This window comes from Vombatus ursinus, unplaced genomic scaffold (assembly GCF_900497805.2).
Source record: "Vombatus ursinus unplaced genomic scaffold, bare-nosed wombat genome assembly UNPS02014171.1, whole genome shotgun sequence".
Classification (NCBI taxonomy): Eukaryota; Metazoa; Chordata; class Mammalia; order Diprotodontia; family Vombatidae; genus Vombatus; species Vombatus ursinus.
Window position 1 is genome coordinate 3,641,493 of NW_020953949.1, and position 13,561 is coordinate 3,655,053.

The 13,561-nt window shown below is 40.9% G+C and overlaps 1 protein-coding gene across 2 annotated transcripts in view; it reads left to right on the forward strand.

Moving 5' to 3' along the window:
- The first annotated feature begins 9,197 nt into the window (after positions 1 to 9,197).
- LOC114041263 (coronin-7-like) overlaps positions 9,198 to 13,561 on the forward strand; it is a 106,131-nt gene continuing 101,767 nt past the window's right edge. Inside the window, exon 1 of one of the 2 annotated variants that reach the window (XM_027859627.1) lies at positions 9,198 to 9,347. In XM_027859627.1, coding sequence (XP_027715428.1) covers positions 9,288 to 9,347 — 60 coding nt within the window. In that variant the 5' untranslated portion in view covers positions 9,198 to 9,287. The remainder of the gene's footprint in view (positions 9,348 to 13,561) is intronic. The other variant, XM_027859625.1, reaches the window with a different exon arrangement.

Here is a 13,561-nt window from a genome sequence, read left to right on the forward strand (position 1 = left end):
ATAATGAATGAATATTGTGAAGTAGTTGGATTATTCGGATTCTAACTTTACATTTCAATTGGGCTGGAACCAATGAACATATTTTACACAATTTTAACTTTGAATAGTGCAAATTTAAATATATTCAACCACTTTATAGGATTCATCATTTGAACTCATCAGGACTTAGCTGTACATTGTGGAGTTGGTCTAACCATTTTGGAAAGTAATTTGGAATTATGTTAAAGAAGCAGTCAAGATGTCCCCACCCTTCTGTCCCAAGATATCATTGTTAAGCATATACCTCAAGGAAGTCAAAGATAGAAAGGTCCAATAGATGACAAAATAGTCACTGTCAAACTTTTTGTGGTAGTAAAGAACTGGAAACAAAGTAAGTGGCGGTTGGCTGAAAAGCTTTGGGTACATGAATAAGAAAAAATATAAGAAAAAATGAGCATGAAAAGTTCGTGGAAACATGAAAGTTCTATATGAAGAAATGTCTACAAAAATGTAAATGAAAAGAACAAAGAAAGGAAACTCAATATCGTGTAATTAATGACATGCTCGACTGCAGAGAAGAGCAGAGAAAATGTATTTCCCTTCCTTTACTGACTATGGATGCAAAATATTGCATACACTGTCAGGTAGGGTTGATATGTTGGATAGTTTTGCTGAACTACTTTTTTTTTATTTTTCTTATTTTTTGTTACAAGAAATGACTTGTTGGGTGGGTGTAGAGGAGGGTGTGATTAGAAATTAATGTCATTTATAAAGAACTCAATAAAAATAATTTTTAAAAACTCAGACTGGCTTGTGGAAAAACAGTAGCCTTACTCCCAAAGAAACAGTGTCCAGCAAACTAAACCACATTATGTCAGAGTTGCAAGGGACCTCAGAGGCCATCAAGTCCAGCCCAAATCTAAATAAGAACCCTCTCTACAAATGCAAGATGGATAACTTTGATTACACTAAATTGAAAAGTTTTTGCACAAACAAAGCCAATGCAACCAAGATTAGGAGGGAAGCAGAAAACTGGAAAAGAATTTTTACAACCAGGGTCTCTGATAAGGGCCTCATTTCTAAAATATATAGAACTAAGTCAAATTTATAAGAAAACAAGTCATTTCCCAATTGATAAATGATCAAAGGATATGAACAGGCAGTTCTCAGATGAAGAAATTAAAGTCATCTATACTCATATGAAAGAATGCTCTAAATCACTATTGATTAGAGAAATGCAAATCAAAACAATTCTGAGGTACCACATCACACCTATCAGATTGGCCAACATGATAAAACAGGAAAATGGAGAAGATGTGGGAAAATTGGAACACTAATGCATTGTTGGTGGAGTTGTGAAATGATCCAGCCATTTTGGAGAGCAATTTGGAACTATTCCCAAAGGGCTATAAAAATGTGCATACCCTTTGACCCAGCAATAGCACTTCTACGGCTGTATCCCAAAGAGATGATAAAAATGGGAAAAGGACCCACATGTATACAAGTATTTATAGCAGCTCTTTTTGTGGTAGCAAAAAATTGGAAATTGAGGGGATGCTAATAAATTGGAGAATGGCTGAACAAGTTGTGGTATATGAATGTAATGGAATACTATTATGCCATAAGAAATGATGAGCAGGCTGACTTCAGAAAAACCTGGAAAGAGAGTGAAGTGAGTAGAACCAATAGAATGTTGTACACAGGAACAGCCACCTTGTATGAGGACTAATGTTGGTAGACTTAGCCCTTCTCAGCAATGCAAGGATCTAAGACATCTCCAAAGGTCTCATGATGGAAAATGCTATCCACAAAGAAAGAAAGAACTGTGGAGTTTGAATGCGGATCGAAGCATACTATTTGCTATTTTTTTCTTTTGTTTTGTTTCCTCTTTCTGGTGGTTCCTCCTATTGGTTCTAATTCTTCCTTACAACATCACTAATGTGAAAATATGTTTAATAGGAATGTATATGTATAGCCAATATCAGATTGCACGCCATCTTGGGGAGGGAGGGGGAGAAAAATTTAAAACTCAAAAGCTTATGGAAGTGATTGTTGATAAATCAAAATAAATTAATAAAAAATAAAAAAAGAATCCTCTCTACAATATACCTGACAAATAGTCATCCAGCATTTACTTCAAAGGGGAACTCAATATCTTCCAAGGCAGCCTGTCCACTTTTGGACAACTAATTATAATAGCTAATAAAGCACTTCACATATATTATCACAATTAAAAAATAAATTTGTATTGATATATTTTGGTTTTCTGTGTCACCAGAATTTCTCCCAGGATCTACCCCTCTACCCTCTTCCAGACAACCATGCCATATAACAAATAATATTTAAAAAAAAAACAAAACAGAAGAAGGGGAAAAATCAGCAAAATTAATATATAGAAAAAGAATGAAAATATATGGAGTTTACACTTGTAGAACTCCAACCTCTACGAAGGAATGGGGTGGGGGTGTCTTCTCATTTCTTTTCCTTAGGGCCATGTTTGTTATTTGTAATTTTGCAGTATTCACTTTTGATTTTTTTTTTGTTCTTTCCATTTATATAGTCGTAATCATAGTCTTATGTTTTCTTTGTTCATTTTGTGTCAGAACATGTAAATCTTTCCATGCTTCTCTGTGTTCATCGTATTTGTCACTTCTTAAGCATAATAAGAACTAATTTATATTATCAAATCTGATCTTTACAACCCTGTAAAACAGGTTTTATTATTGCTCCATTTTAAAAATGAGGAAACTCAAGTGGAATGATATTAAAAGACTTGTCATCACACAGTTAGGTTCTACAGCAGGATTGGAACTCTGGTCTTCTGACTCTTAAGTCCAGCACTTGATCTTCCACACCATCTACTACCTTAACTCTAGTTCTTAGGAAGATTTTTTTTATTGAGTCTGACTTTGTCTTCCATTTGTTGTTATTCCATCCATTGCTTTTGATTCTGCTCTCTGGGGCCAAAGAGAATTAACTTCTGCTTACTTATCTTTGTACATACTATATCCCCATTATAGATGGTTGCTTTGTTTTGTTTTGTTGTTGTTGTCTCTGTATAATTCAATGCCTTGCATAAAAAGATGTTTAATAAATGTTTGTTGAATTGAGAATTTTAGACTAAATGATTGTAAAGTCCAATTTTGAATCTTATAAAACTTAGCTCAGATCCCATCTCCTCTGGGAAACCTTTTACAAGAGGGAAAACATCCTTCCTTGGACCTTCATAGCACATAGTTTATAGCTTTCCTATTTATTTATCTTATTCTATTCTGTTTTGTGGTTGTATGTGGTCCCTCCTCTACTATATTATAAGCGTATGTTCTGATAATCTTTGTGACTTCCTTAATACCACGTGAAATAAATGTTTGTTGAATTGAATTTGATCTAAAATTTGGCAACCCTTAAAAAAAGAATTTCAAATGTTGTACCCCAATGGAATGAAAGTAATTTATGTGCACATATATGCCCCCTGTCTTGTAATTCATTATTTTGATACAATTCTTTATGATCCATTGGACCCTTAAAGCTTCCTTGACCTGGAGATGTCTGTATGGCCTTGTAGAGTATCTAAATGTGGATTGGTCCAAGGGCAGGAGCAAAATGCACAGGTGTCTGGAAGAAGGACTCAGCACACTAAGAGGAAAAGAAAGGACAGTCTGCTATTTGTTACAAATGATTGTACTGCTGGAAACTCACCAATTGCAGATGGAGTTAATTGCACAATTTTGGGTCTGTGTGACTGCTACTTCCTGCATAGATGAAAAATGTATCTGGTCCCCATCTTTTTAGCTCTGTTGGAGAGATTAATTTAGTTCAACAATGGTACAGGGAGGGCAGAAGAGTTCTCAATCCAAGTCTTTGAGAAATTCACTTAAAGAGGAGTGATATTTGGTTGAAGATTTCTCAAATTGTGTGTTCTGACCACTTCTCTTTCTTCTACCCTCTTTCTTACTTCTTCCCCATCTTTCCTCAACCTAGCCCATCTCTCCTGGCAAAACTCTAAAAGGGCTATGGTGAATGTGTTCCTGGGTATTGCCACTTTGCAAAGAGCCCTCTAAGGAATAGAGTCATTTGAGGTGTGGCTGGGGCAATGATGAAACCATCAAATACATAACCCCATCATCCTGGTTATTTTCCTGTTATAAGCCAAGTTCTGACTGTCCTGAATAGCTGTTTAAGAAACTTCATGAGTTGGTAGAATCCAAGGCTTCTGGTCTGCAGCTAAGCAATTTGCTCAAAGTTGGGATAGACCTGAGGATCATGTTAGGTTAGCTAGTGCTCTGAACTTAGAAGTCCTAATTTTAGATCAGGTTCTGCCACTGGGCATACCCGTTAATATCTTGGGGTCAAAGCTGCTTCTGCCAACCTCATAGGGTTGTTCTAAGACTCAAATGAGATACTGTATATGAAAGTACTTTGAAAATTATAAAGCACTATACAAATATAGGGATGAAAAAAATGAAATTCAGTGAAGGGAAGACGTTCTTGTTAACGAATATTATTGGAAGATACATTATTGTGTTGTTAGAGGATAATGAAAGATTTCTGTATTTGTAAACTTATATACAATAATCAACCCCTCATTTTCCCCATTGTAAAATGTTATTTTAAAACATTTCATTCTTAGGTATATGCGTACCACCAATGATTTTAACATCATCAATAAACCTAATATTTAGAGATAGAATAGAAATGTGTTTTTGGTTCTTGAGATTCAGACACAGACTAACTTAGCATTCATGTATTATAGCCCTTACTAAACTGAAAGCTTCCTGAGGGAAGGGACTGTGTCTTATTTGTCTTTATATCTCCCCCAGCACCTAGCATAATGTTCTTTACTCTTCAATAGTAAGCATTTAATAAATGTTTGATGAATAAAGGAAGGTAAAAGGGTGATGGATGTATATTTTCCTTGGGCCCATTACTAAAAAAGTCAGGATGTGTTTCTTCCGTACCTTAATTTACCTGTATCCCTCACTTCAGTTAAATGGAATATGTGAAGATCTCCAGAATGAGGAGTTTGACGGAACTTACAGGTTTTACTTTATGAATTAGCACTTTAAGGTTTGCAACAAGCTATATGTTTACAGGTTATGTCATTTGATTCTTGTAACACTCCTCTGAAGTAGGTGCTATTGTTATCCCCATTTTACAGATAAGGTTAAGTGATGTGCCCAGTGATGTCAGAGAATTAGTGTTTGAGGCAGGATTCAAAATCAGGTGTTACTGATTTCAAATCCAACACTAGGCCACCTAGCTACCCCAGATCTATCCAGACCCCATCTTGAGCTCTAGCAGGCACATGGCTATTAGTTTGAAATGCCTATTAGGCTTTTTGATTGACTAGCTGATTCTTAGATTGAAAAAGATTTGAATTGAAGTTGAAATTAGCAGTAACACCTTAGGAAATTTTCACATCCCTCACTATGCATTCCCTACATCAGGATCAAAGTCCTGTTTCCAGCCTGGCCTCTTCTTAGTTTCACTGGAACACATATTCCAACATTCCCAAGCAAAAAACAAGTACTGTGGAATCAAGAAGACAGTGTTTTGTTTGGGTACATGAAACCACGAGTCTCTATTATGGCCAGCTTGCTTTGCCACTTAAGTATGTAATAAATTTTAACCAAAGCTGTCCTGCTTGTCTGTGTTTCCTTCTGGCACTAAGACAGTTTCTGAAGCATGGTCCAAGAGGGCCCTGCAACATGAGAAAGTCCTTTTTGGAAGGCCTGTTTAGGGTAGGACAGAATTCATAGGATTCCAGACTCTAGCTGTCTTGGTCTTTATGTATGAGATCACAGGTCACAGACTTTTTCTATACCTGTGATTTGTCACTGATTTCCCAATAAGACCCAATGTCAATACATCCAATGTCAATGGTGACCCAATTCAAATGCTACCTCTTTCATCTCCTCAACTGAAAAGGATTTCACTCTCATCTAATCCCACAACCCTTTATGTTCATCTTATGAACTTATGATATTTTATTACTATATAACATGGAATTGGGAGTTAGAAATATCTAGATTTGAAACCAAGCTCCACCATATTCAATCAACAAAGCATTTAAGCAGCTGGGAAAACAAAGACAAAAATGAAATGATCCTTGCCCTCTGGGATCTTAGCAGGGGGAGACAACACATACATATATAAAATACACTAAATAAATGTAAGACAGTATTGGCAATTTGGATGAATTTGGTAAGGACATCACTAGAAGCTGGTGGGAAGGGATGAATCAGGAGGGGATTCATGCCTCAGATGGCACTTGAGCTGAATTTTGAAAGAAATTCAAAAAGGCACAGGGGATGAGAGAGTGAATTCTAGACATGAGGGACAGCAAGTACCCACATAATAGAGACTGCAAGGACAGTCTGACTTGACCACAAGAGTGCAGGAAGGGAAGAAACATATAAAAACGTTGGAAAGGTAGACTGGGACCAGATTATGAAGGGTGTTAAATGCCAGATAGTTTATATTGGATCTTAAAGGCAGTAGGGAGCCATTAGAGCTGGGATTCTTGACTTTCTTTGTATCAAGGACACCTTTGACAGTCTGATGAAGCCTATGGAACCCTTCTCAAAATATTTTTCAATAATTGAAGAAAATGCTAAATTTCCATTAGAGATAGTGAAAATAAAGATGTAATTTATCTAACCATAGACCAAAGGATCCAGGTTAAGAATTCCTGCACTTGAGTCTATCAAGAAGTTGTAGTCAGACCTACACTTTAGGCAAATCACTTTAGCATCTGTGTCAGAGATGGTTTGAACTGCAAACTAAAAGGCAGAGAGACTGATAAGTAATCCAGTGCATTAGTTCAGATGAAAGGTAATGAGGGCCTGACTTAGGAGTGGCAGCTATCCAGAGAGAAGGGGACAGATGCAAGAGATGTTGTGGAAGTAGAAACAAGATTTGGCAAGTGGTTGAATAAGTGAGGTAAGGGAAAGTGAAGAGTTGAGGTTACAAACCTGGGTGACCAAAGAAATGGTGCTATTCTCAACATAAGGAAAGTTCAGAAGAGGTATGGATTTGTCGGGGGAAAGGTCTGAGCTGTGTAGTGGACATACTGAATTTGAGATGACTGAAACGACTGAACAACAGTACATCCACTTTGAAATGTCCAGCTAAAAATTTAGGCGGCTAAAACCCCATGATTTCTTAAGCTCATGGGAGAGTTTAAAATCGCCAGCATAGAGGCAATAACCGAACCCATAGGATTTGATGAGGCTACCAAGAAAAGAGCCTTGGAGTACACTAAAATGAAGGGGCATTATATGGATGGTGAACTAGCAAAAGAGGCTGAGGAACAGGGAAAGAAATGCATTACAGAAGGAAAGGATGGTCAATAGTGTCAAATTACAGGGAAGCCAGAAAGTATGAAGATTAAGAAAAGGCCATCAGATCTGACAATTACAGATATTGGTATCATTCGAGAGAGTAGTGTCAGCTGAGTGATGACGTCGGAAACCTGATTTCAAAGGGCTAAAAAGCAAGTGAGAGGGGAAGTGGAGGTAATGAGCGTAGAAAGGTTTTTCTACAAGTTTGGTTGAGAAAGGAAGGAGAGGTATGGGATAGTAACTTGAGGGGATTGTAGGGTTTGGTAAAGTAGGGGTGGTTTTTTAAGTTTTTTTTTTTTAAGATTGGGCAAGTACATGCAGATAGCAAGTGAACAGATGAAGATGGATGGGTATGGTTGTTGGGGAGGTGTAGCAGGGCAGGCCTTGGTTGAAGAGAAAGATGGAGTTAACAGATAATAGTCTCTATTTTCTCAGTAGAGTATAAATTAAGACCCTCAGATGGAAGGGTGCCAAGCTGTTGAGGCAGGAGAGAGGGGGTTGATCAGCCTGCATTGAACGGACTCATCTGGGAACGAAATAGAGAGTCATTTAGGAAGGATTAAAAGGATTGCCTTGTTCAAATAACTTAATCTCTTTGCCTCAGTTTTCTTGTCTGTAAAAATGAGGATGTTTGTACATCCTACCTTTCAGAACTGTTGTGAATGAAGTATTTACTAATTTGTAAATTGCTGGGAAAATATGATCTCATTGCTAAACTTAACTCCATGAGATAGTGGAACCCTAACTTTATTTCAGTATCTCCCCTATCGCCTACAATACATAGCAAAATGAATGTTGAGTAACCTCTTTGGAGTCCCCAACGACAATAAGTAGTGGAGAACCTGAGTCCTAGTAAGCTCCCTGACTTGCTGAAATGTTTAGGATGGAGGGTTGTTTGGGCTCCTCTCTGTCTTCATCCTCTGCCCCTTAGAATCCCTAACTTTCTCCAAGGCCCTGCTCATTCGAGGCCTTTACTGATGATGAGTATAGATTTTTTTTTTTTTTTTTTTGTGAGGCAATTGGGGTTAAGTGACTTGCCCAGAGTCACACAGCTAATTAAGTGTCAAGTATCTGGTCTGAGATAGAGTTTGAACTCAGGTCCTCCTGACTCCAAAGCTGGTGCTCTATCCACTGCGCCATCTAGCTGCCCCAGAGAATATAGCTTTAAAGGAGTAAGGTGGCTTAGGTACCACGTAGCCCAAGCTCTCCATTAGACAGATGAGCAAACTGAGCACAGAGAAGTTAAGCAACCTCCCAGGCTCACACAGCTTATACCAGACTCCTTTCCACTCCACCCTGCTTGCTGCCTGTCTTATTCCCCACTCCGGTGCTCCCTGGATTAAGTTAAGTGGTATAAATCTGTCTACAATTGTATGACCCAGTAGAGTGTAAGCCTGCTGAGGGCAGGGAATGGGTTAAATTTTTTTTGTTGTTTTGTCTTTGAGCTCAATTAGTGCTCGTCTAACTGAGCGGAGGTCGTAAGTCACTACGAGGGATCCACTGGGGAAGTCACCCGGTCGTGTCTTCCGGGAGAAGAGCGCCCCTCACCCCCACCCAACAGCTGCCAAGCAGCCCGCCTCCTTAGGCCCCGTGCGAGGGCGGAGGCCCAGAGCCCCATCCTCACGTGACCCTCTTCCCTTCCCCCCCCACTTGCCGCCGCCGGGGGGGGCCCCGCCACTCAGTGTGGGCTCGGGGCGGGGCTTAATGGGGCGGATGGATAACGATTGGTAGGAAGGCAGGCCCCCGAGGCCGGTTCGGAAGAAGAGGCTCCTGGGGCGTGGTCCGGAGAAGCGAAGGAGGCGGGGATTGGCTGACAGCATGATGAGGGCGTGGCCGCTGCCGGCGTGCGGCGCGCTCTGAGTGGGGGTGGAGGTAGGTTTCTTGGTTTTCGAGTTGCCGCTGCCGCCGCCTCAGCCTCTGGAGGTGCACCTGAGAGCCGGCTCCGCCGCAGCCTCCTCCCGCGCTATGAACCGCTTCAAGATGTCCAAATTCCGGCACACCGAGGCCCGGCCGCCTCGGAGGGAGGTGAGTCCGTCGCTCCGGAAGAAGGAGGGCGGGAGGGCGGCCGCGGGTGCGGAGCCCAGCCCGGAGCGTCCAGGGTGTAGGGGAGCCGAGATGCGGAGTCGCCTCGCTTTATGGAGAGCAACCAGTCGGCGCCCAGGTCCCCCGGCCCCGGCCCCGCCCCGATATGGCAGTTCCCCTGCATCCCCTCGCGCGCCGGGGGCCGGGGGCCGGGACTCCCCGCCTCGAAAGCGAAGATTCGCGGGGCCTCCGGAGAAGGGGAGAAGGACCAGCATCCTCGCCGAGGGGCTGGGCACCCCTGCATCCCTGGAAGGCTCCAGCTCACCTGAGGTCCCTCTCCTGCCCGCGACCCACCCCGTTGTCTTTCCCTCCCTCCTCGTTAATTGCACCGTCTTCTGGGCTCCTTCCTTTCCGGCCCTCTCTCATCTCTGCCGTCCGGGCAGAGTCCATCTGTCCGGCCACAAGCTCAAGCCCTGACCTAGAGCAGGCAAGCGCCTGTATTTCCCTGGGTCTCTATTTTCCTAGTTCCAAAGTGAGGATAATTCTGTACTTTACTATCTCTATCACAAGGGTGTTTTTTGGGGGGGGCGGAGTGGTTTGTAAGTGCTCTGTGAGTAGAGGCAGTTTTCATCCACCCCAAAGACTGGCATCAGGCTGCTGGACTAGCCTTAGTTTATCAGCCACTGACAGTGTAAGAAACAGCTCTGTAGCTTGAGGTAGAAAGAATAGTGTTGCTTTGATTTTTGCCCTGCTGACCTGTCATTCCTACTAGGTCTTTTGTCATAGAAAACTTTAGTAACCAAGAGTGGTTAAAGCCAAAAATAGAACATGCTGCATTATGTTCAAGAGGTGACAGAAGGATTTGGAATCCCCATCTGCCGCCTTTCTCTCCCCTTCCCCCCACCTTGTTGGGTGAAGGAAGATCTCAAGCTTCCCTTGCAGCTATAACTATCTTCCGGTTTTGCTTCCTCAATTTAAACTTTGTGTATTTTTTATTTAGCTTCATATTCTCCAGTCCCCTTATTCAGCTTTGCCCCAGTGCAGTAAGAATCAGAGTTGAAGAGATTTTGTGGCGTTTGCAATCTTGAAATGTGGTCCTCTTTTGGGGAAGCATTTATTTTTCTATATCTGGGTCATTTGAATTGAAAAGTGAAGTCCTCTGCCAGAGGTTGTGCTCCCCATGTTTCCGCTGCCTCTTTCTCTTAGTGTTTGCATAACCTCTTCCCTGGCTTAGAGGTTTGTTTCTCTTGACAGTAGTTTGCTGCTTAACCTGCCCTGGAAAGGTTCCACTATGTCTCTTTCTTCTTCCATAGTTAAAGCTTTTCTTCCTGACACTAGGAAGAGAATGGGGAGGAAATGTTTAATGCAGTCTGTAGAGTCTTGGTCATTTTGAAGAGAGAAATTGCTGATCTCAGGTGTTCTAACTGCCATCTCAGCAACATTAAATAGATTTTGTACTGGAGACCTGGTTACTCTTGGGAAGTATTTTTTTTTCCTTTCTGCTGTGACCAGTACACAAAGATATTCTGGTTTCATCGTCCTTACTAAAGGACAGTATGTTCAGGTACAGTGCTTGTGCCATAGATGGAAACATATAGCCAGGTCCCAATTAGTACAAATGAGGAATTCCTCTGGAGTTGTGAAATTATTTTAATTTGCACTGTATATTTGCACTGGACTGAAACCATACTTAATTATTACTTTGAATAATATGAATACAAATAAGGCAACCACTTTAAGGGATTCATTATTTGCTCTTATCAGGACCTAACTGTGTGTGATGGTAGAGGAAGGTGTGCCATACACTTCGTGAGAGTGAGCAATAACCAGTGGACAGACAGCCTATTTGCACCGTTTATGAAAATACATAAGTTGTTTAGGGTAAAGAGGTGTGGACATGATCTGCACCATAGGAGGGATCACAGGACCTCATATTTAGAGCCGAAAGGTACATTAAAAGTCATGTAGTGCAGCATCCTCATTTTACAAATGAGGAAACTGAGGCCCAGAGAGGTTAAGTGATTTGTCCAAGGTCACACAGTATGGTGGTTAGATTTGAATTCAGATCCTCTGAGTACAGATCCAGGGCTTTTTCCCCCTGTACCGTGCTGCCTCTGAGAGAATACTCACATCAACATGATAAATACATCAACATATTTGCAAAACACTATTAATGAAGTAGGAGGTACAAATTTTGGGGAAAAATGATAGATTCTGCCCTTAAGGAGCTTATAATCTAATAAGGGGATGGCATATATACATATAGATATAATAGAAATTATGAGGTCATCTCTATTCCCAGACAACAACAGTGTAGGTCAGAGATAATGAGGACTTTAATTAGAGTGATGAGTGAAAGTGAAAGGATATGAAATGTGCATTGAACTTGGGTGACTGGGTGGTTTGTGGTATTGTCAGAAGAAATAGGGAAGTTATAAGAATGACGGGTTTAGGGAGGAAATTTGAATTCAGATTTGGATAATAGCACGTCAGGAAGTGAAGAGAGCTATCCAGCAGGCAGTTGGAGATGTTTGGACTGGAGCTATGTGGTAGAAATCTACTTTACTGAGAAGACTGAGGCCATCTGCCCTGACTTTCACCTCAACATTTCTTTATCTCTATCCTTAAACTCTCCTCTTTCCTTCTAGTCTGTAGTCTCAGGGGATGTCTTCTTGTCAAGATGAAGCATTCTGCCTGTGTCCTTGATTCGATCCTCTCCAAATTTGCTCTGAGACCTTGCTCTAACAGTTATTCCCTCCTCATCTCTCATCTTCGAACTTTCCCTTTCTATTGGTTCCTTATCCTCTGCCTGTAAACATACTCAAGTCTCCCATATCCTAAAAGAAAAACAAAACAAAACAAAATCCAGTCTTCATTTGATCTTGCTACCCTACCCCACCCCCCAATCCTTACCTTTCTCTTCTCAGTCACTGTTGGGTCTAGAAAAAGAGTAGGCTACACTAGTTACCTCTGCTTCCTCACCACATACTCATACTCCTTAATGCAAAACTGCTTTTTCTTAATATCTTGGAAACTTCTTAAATGTTAAATCCAATGGCCTTTTCTCAACCTTCTTGTTCTAGCTGTAGCTAGAACATTTGTTCTAGCATTTGTTAGTGTAGCATTTGTTACTGCTGACCACCTCCCTCCTTCTTGGTACTTTCTCCTCTGTGACTTTGATGACACTGCTCTTTCCTGGGTTTCCTTATACCTTCTCGGTTTCCATGACTGGTTCATCTGCTTTCCTTGGCCACCTAATTGTAGGCCCTGCCCTCAGCCTTCTTCTCTTCTCTCTTTGTATTCTTTCTCTTGTCAAGTACATCCACGCCCATTGCTTTGAATTATCATCTATGTGCAGACTGATACCACAAATCCCAGCTAAAATCATCTCCATCTGGATTTCCTGACACCACTTCATTTGATGAACAAGTAATTATAAAACACTTACTAGGTATCGCAAATATAATATATCCAAAACTTAACTCATCATCTTCCTCCTAAAACCTTACTTTCCTCTCAACTTCCATTTTTTTCCCACCATCTTCCCAGTTCAATTACTCAGGCTGAAAATCTTAGAATTGTTTTTGACTCTTCCTATTCCCTTACCTCCTACATTGTATTAGCCCCCAAGTTCTGTCTCTTCTGTCTTAGCATTATCTCTCTTATCTGTTCCCTCCTCTCCAATCCCACCATCACTTCCTTCATTCAGGCCCTCACTTTATCTCTCACCTGTACTATTATAATATATTCCTAGCTGATTCTCTGCCTTGATGCCAGAATTATCTTTCTAATGCATAGGTTGGATCATGTCACTTTCTGCTCAGAGCATTACAGTAAGGATAAAATGCAAAGCTGATATTTAAGACTTTCTACAATCTTTCTACAACCTATCTTTCCTGTCTTAATTCACATTAATCCTTTTCATGTATGTTATACTTTCAAACAAAGTTATGTGTTTCGAACAAAGCTGGCCTCCTAACTCATTCCTGAGCTTCCTTGGCCCTCTACTGCTTCTGTACATATGTGCATTCTTGCAATATGCTCCCCCAGTGGCGTCTCCACTTATTGACATTCCCTCTCCAGATGCCCAGTGCAGGTGCTACCTGCTTCCTGAAGTCTTCTCAGATTCCTTACTCCCAGGGATGAAAATGATCTCTTATAGAATCTGAGTTGGAAGAGACCTTAGTGGCCTTCCAGTTCAACTTGTTCTCCGAACA